The 5,537-nt window shown below is 39.6% G+C and overlaps 1 protein-coding gene across 1 annotated transcript; it reads right to left on the reverse strand.

The window, feature by feature from the left end:
- Positions 1 to 1,429: 1,429 nt before the first annotated feature.
- Positions 1,430 to 4,498, reverse strand: LOC148019827 (putative inactive purple acid phosphatase 29). The gene is made up of 4 exons (XM_087700834.1): positions 4,055 to 4,498; positions 3,579 to 3,726; positions 2,564 to 3,015; positions 1,430 to 2,274 (listed from the first exon to the last, which is right to left on the reverse strand). Exons 1-4 carry the CDS (start codon positions 4,280 to 4,282, stop codon positions 1,594 to 1,596), a joined length of 1,509 nt encoding a protein of 502 aa, XP_087556960.1. The 5' UTR covers positions 4,283 to 4,498; the 3' UTR covers positions 1,430 to 1,593.
- Positions 4,499 to 5,537: the final 1,039 nt, after the last annotated feature.

Here is a 5,537-nt window from a genome sequence, read left to right on the forward strand (position 1 = left end):
ACTCCCACCATAATGAATGGTCATTCTTTACCATTTTTCCAATTAATTGATCAATGACTCCATATGTTGTATATCCATGCACTATATATGCACCCAAACAAAATAGATCGTGGGCATTCTATGTAGACACTTTTACATTCTAAATAGCTTCAGAAGAATGGGTGTGATTACATGATGTTTCATAACACAGGTCTGCCTAGACTCACTCTCCCACCAAGCCCCTTTAGGTAGATCTCACCCTCCCACCAAGCCACATTGCGAAATAAATTGACCAAAGTCCAATGCATTGAGATGGAGTTGTAGGTTAAGGTGGCTAACACTTGTTAATATATCTTTCGCCTAGATTGCACTACTCCTACCGTAATGAATGGTCACTCTTATCCACTTTTTTCCAATTGATCAATCAATGACTCCATATGTTGTATATCCATGCACTATATATACACCCAAACAAAACAGATCGACTTGTGCACCATGAGACATTTTAATCTTTTATGTTAAGAATATACATACATAAGGGTGGCTTTTAAATTTGGAAGGGAAGAAACTTCAAACAAAGGTTATCCTTTTTTGAAGTTTCAAGAAATTTCATACAATGGGGCAAACTCAATTACAAAAGGAGCATAGAAGAGATCTACAAGAATATGTAGGGCCTCAAAACACATTTCCTAGAAATTTTGAAAGTGGTGCAAACAAAATAGATCGGCTTCTCTTGTACATATGTAAGATAGAATGCTTGCACCATGAGACATTTTTATCTTTTTTGTTAACTTGGAAATGTACATAGGGGTGGCTTTTAAATTTGGAAGGGAAGAAACTTCAAACAAAGGCTATCCTTTTTTGAAGTTTCAAGAAATTTCATACAATGGGGCAACTTAATTACGAAAGGAGCATAGAAGAGATCTACAAGAATATGTAGGGCCTCGAACACATGTTCAAATATTTCCTAGAAATTTTGAAAAAAACACTTTCGAGCAACATTCAATATATATGGCATAAAAGGCTTCAATTTGTCTATTTAAAGTACATGAAGTTTTGTTCACTTCAACTTCATATGCGTTTAATCAAGAAACTTCAAATCATTCTAGCATCTTTAATGCCATGTCACCATCTCTAAGAGTTGTCCCTTAAATGACACAATAATATAAGGGACCTTATAAGAACATTGATACAATGTGAGGTGATGGGACATGCATGAAAATTAGAGAACTTAAAATGACAATATAATATAGGAGACGAATGTGAGGTGATGGAAATACATCAAAATGAGCAATATAATATAGGAGACCAATGTGAGGCAATGGAACGTCCATCACAACCAATGAATGTAACCATTCACAATTATGGCTTGTTTTTACAAATGTAGTACGGAAATAATGAGAGAACTTATAAGAAGGTGATTCACAACAAGAAGATAAACAAGGTTGACTTGGATTCACAAATCTTTTTCAAAAACCATTCACAATTGTTGCTTGATTTTACAAATGTAGTACGGAAATGTGTACTATGTGTAATGAACAAAAAATCTCAAAGTACAAAATGGTCTATACACAATATATTACAAAGTTTAAGTCATCTTTTTCATGTGATATCCTATTCCTCTAAAGAGCTTAAAGTGATATAAGGATTCTTTTTATAAAAGGGCCATCGTGATTTCCAATATGCAAACAAGAGAGAGATCGTGACATATGCCAAGATGAGCAAAAGAAGGATGGTTGAAATATGAAGAGACCACCACGTGTGTTGTATAAGAGTGTTAGTTGATGAGGACCATAATACTTGGTAATCAATCGTAGATAGATCATGATCATCAAGTCGTTTCCAAGTAGAAATCTTTCCTACTCCTAACCACTGCATATCTTGGATTGATGTTGCAAAATTTCCTTTGGCACCCTTTGAAATGTCAATGTGTGAGGTATTACTACTAGTTGATGACCTCAATGACACAAGGACAACTCTTGCTCGTCTAGACCAACCAACTTTACCATATGCATGGTAGCCAACTCCTCCTCCATAACAAACTTTTATATTTCCACGAAGGTTGCCACAAAAGTCATTGACATGGTCATGTCCATTAAAGACCACACGAACATCTCCTGCTTCATGTAAGGTGGACAAGAAGCCAGAGTTCACTTGTGCACAACCAATTCCCTCTTGCTTAACTCCAGTTATTGAGCAAAGACTTGCCATACGTGTCTCAACTAGAGGAATGTGAAAGTAAGCCAAGGCATGAATCTTATCCATAGGTGTAGATGCATTGATTTTGTTTCGTTCCTGAAAAGACAATTCATTATTTCAATTTTGAGAAAGTCAATCCAATAAATGCATGTATGCATGCAAGAATGTGCATATTATTAGTGGTGTGATGTCAAGTGTGCATATTAATACATGCAAGAATGTGCATATTATTAGTGGTGTGATGTCAAGTGTGCATATTATCAATGGTGTGATACCAAAAAATGAAAAGCTTGAAAATAACAGACAAAACATCCCAACAAAACAAACCAAACTGACTTTAGTTCATGGAAATAATCATGGCTTGTTTTGATGGAACAAAAAATACCTGAAGTTCGATAGATAGCTCTTTAAACCATTTCTTTTGGCTTTCTTGAATCCACCCATAACCATGTATCCTCTTCACCTTGGAGTAGTCCCCACTATCAAGCATGTAAAGATTTAAGACACTTCTTCTTTCATGCTCTGATCCCAATGGGCCTTGCACTTCTAAGTGGTAGTTACCAAATCCATCTATGTCAGTGATGAGTTTGTTGCTTGAATTCTCCATCCCCCTACCACCCTGTACTTCATGGTGTTTAACTTCTTCTGGGTATACTTGTGACAAGGTGTAGTCCATGGTGGTAATGTATTCCATGACCTCCCTTCTAGAAAGCATGGACTCTTGATCGTGGTTGCCAAGTATAGCTGCCCATGGGAGCTTGGCCTCTATAGCAGGTGCAAATGCAGCATTGAGTGAGGCTAATGGATCTTGTGTGTCTTGACCAAAGATGTTATCCCCTACAAATCAATGAGCTAAAATAGTAGGTTAAAGGGAAAATTTTGGTTAGATGTAAAGATCAACTTAAGTGTCTAATTAGGATACGTTCTTTAATGTGACTAAACAAGTTCTCAAGAGAGTGTTGTACGGTTATCGTGGGGCTCACTCTCATGGAATGGCAATTGTCATTAGGAGGGATTAATCGTCATGCCCTTTGCTCTGCTTTGTGGATCAAGCGTATCTAAACTAGTGTGCAAAAATGTGGAGGAGTTGTGAATTGATGCAGGATCTAATGATTTGGAAATTGTAGAAATAATGGGAAAAAGACACTTCTCCTAATTTAATTGATGCTAAAGGGTAGATTGATAGAAACACGGTGAGATGGTGAAATCAGTGTGTACGAGATAAAGCTATGCTAAATGTAAATAAAAGGAAAGGGAAGAAAGTGAGGAAGAAAGCCTTTTAAGGCTTAGGCAACCGGTGAAATAGTGAAGAGTAAAATTGTAACATCGCAAGCTTTTCCTTGAATCCCCAATTCCCGAGCAAAGGTTAAGGTTTTTTACTTTTTGGGCATGGATGATACCTGAAAAAACTATCAAATCTGGTTTTTCAGCTGCAATCAATCTCCTAACAAAGGCAGTGGTATTGAGATCGCTGCAGGACTCGCGTTGCTGCGGGGGCACATCTGTGCATCGAGTCTCGGCTCCGTTTGCGTAGTGCATATCGGCCACCTGCCAAGTTCCAACAGTACTATACTGATGAATGGCAGCGCATGCATGCAGAAAATAAGCATCAGTAATTCCTTGAAGGATCACGACAGCACACACATGCACAGTCTCGTGATGCACAAGGGAAGATAAGGTGACAGGAATTTGAGAGGGATTAAACAGAAATATACCGGGGCTAATGAAGAGAGACAAATCTATAGTGCTTTTGTACAACTTAGATTCAATTTGGGTAGTAACAAAGACCATGGATTTACACAGTAGAATTGAGACACACGGATTTCATATCATCTGATAGATTAGGGCTGATTAGGAGAAGAAGAAGGAGAAAGACCTGCAGGATTTTGAATTGCCCATCAGGCCTGAAGCGCAGGGTGAGCGGCCGGGTGCCCTTGATCGCCGACGAGGCGTTTGCGACAGCGATGCAATCGACTGGAGATGACAAGCCAATGATGATGAAGGAGATGATGCAGGTGGTGGTGGTGGTGGTGGTGGTGGTGGTGGTGGTAGAATTCAACAGTATCAGAATAGACGAAGCAGCCGCCCTTCCTGTCCACCCCATATCTCTGTGGCAGTTTCTCCTCTCCTGATGATAAATCTCTCGTGTCTATATTGGCTTCATCTCCAGTTCTTCTCTTGTATCTATGGCTTCACAATTTGACTCTCTGTGTGGGTGTGGTGTGCCACTGTGCGTTCCTTTATTTCTGCATTACAATTACAGAAAGAAGAAGAAGAAGGCAACCCTCGTTGTCTCTGTCGTGTGGGCTTTGGATGCGTACGCGCCCAAAGCCCAACTGCCTTCGCCACTTTATTAAAACCTTCCACTTTCGATTGAAACGATAAGATGCTTACACGTGTCCTGCATGGAATGTGCTTCTCGACACGATGCGAATCTACGTTCGACCTATACTCTTTTATGCTCTCTCTCTCTCTCTCTCTCTCTCTCTCTCTCTCTCTCTCTCTCTAACTAATAACATTGCTTTAGCCTTTTGCTTTTCGTCACCTCCTTCCTTAGAGCGAAGGAAGATAGAATAGCCCCATGAGACAATGCTCTCTCTCTCTCTCTCTCTCTCTCTCTCTCTCTCTAACTAATAACATTGCTTTAGCCTTTTGCTTTTCGTCACCTCCTTCCTTAGAGCGAAGGAAGATAGAATAGCCCCATGAGACAATGCTCTCTCTCTCTCTCTCTCTCTCTCTCTCTCTCTCTAACTAATAACATTGCTTTAGCCTTTTGCTTTTCGTCACCTCCTTAGAGCGAAGGAAGATAGAATAGCCCCATGAGACAATGCTAAGGCCTGGTACACATCAAATGGCAGACGGACATTTCGCAAAAAAGGAGGTATTCACTATGGGTATGTGTTGCACTTTCATTGTACGCGATATTTACTGATGCCGGACACTCCTAGGCAAGGGATGTCCATTGTCCTAATATTCGTCCGTGGCCACTAGGGTAAACGACAACACTTTCACATTTATAAATTTTTTTGCAGCTGACAAGTATTGAGCCTTCACCAATCAACGTGCCCTTAAGCATTCATACCACTAAGCCATCCTTTGTCTTATATTCTTGGGCGCCAACTAGTGTGTAATCTAGTTGATGGACGGATTGCACATTGCCCTAGCCATCCATGGCAGTGTGTAACCAGCCTAAGACACCTTACAAGGGATGGGCCAATTGGGCAACCCAATAATGGATGGTAAACTTTTTTTTGTGTATTGCGTGAACTTATATTTCAAACAGTAAATATTTACAACATCTAAACTAGGTGCAACAGGCTGGCTGATAGCCATTATCAAAGTAGATATCATAACTAAGA

This window comes from Lygodium microphyllum, chromosome 19 (assembly GCF_053477565.2).
Source record: "Lygodium microphyllum isolate KBCC chromosome 19, Lygodium_microphyllum_v1.1.10, whole genome shotgun sequence".
Lineage (NCBI taxonomy): Eukaryota > Viridiplantae > Streptophyta > Polypodiopsida > Schizaeales > Lygodiaceae > Lygodium > Lygodium microphyllum.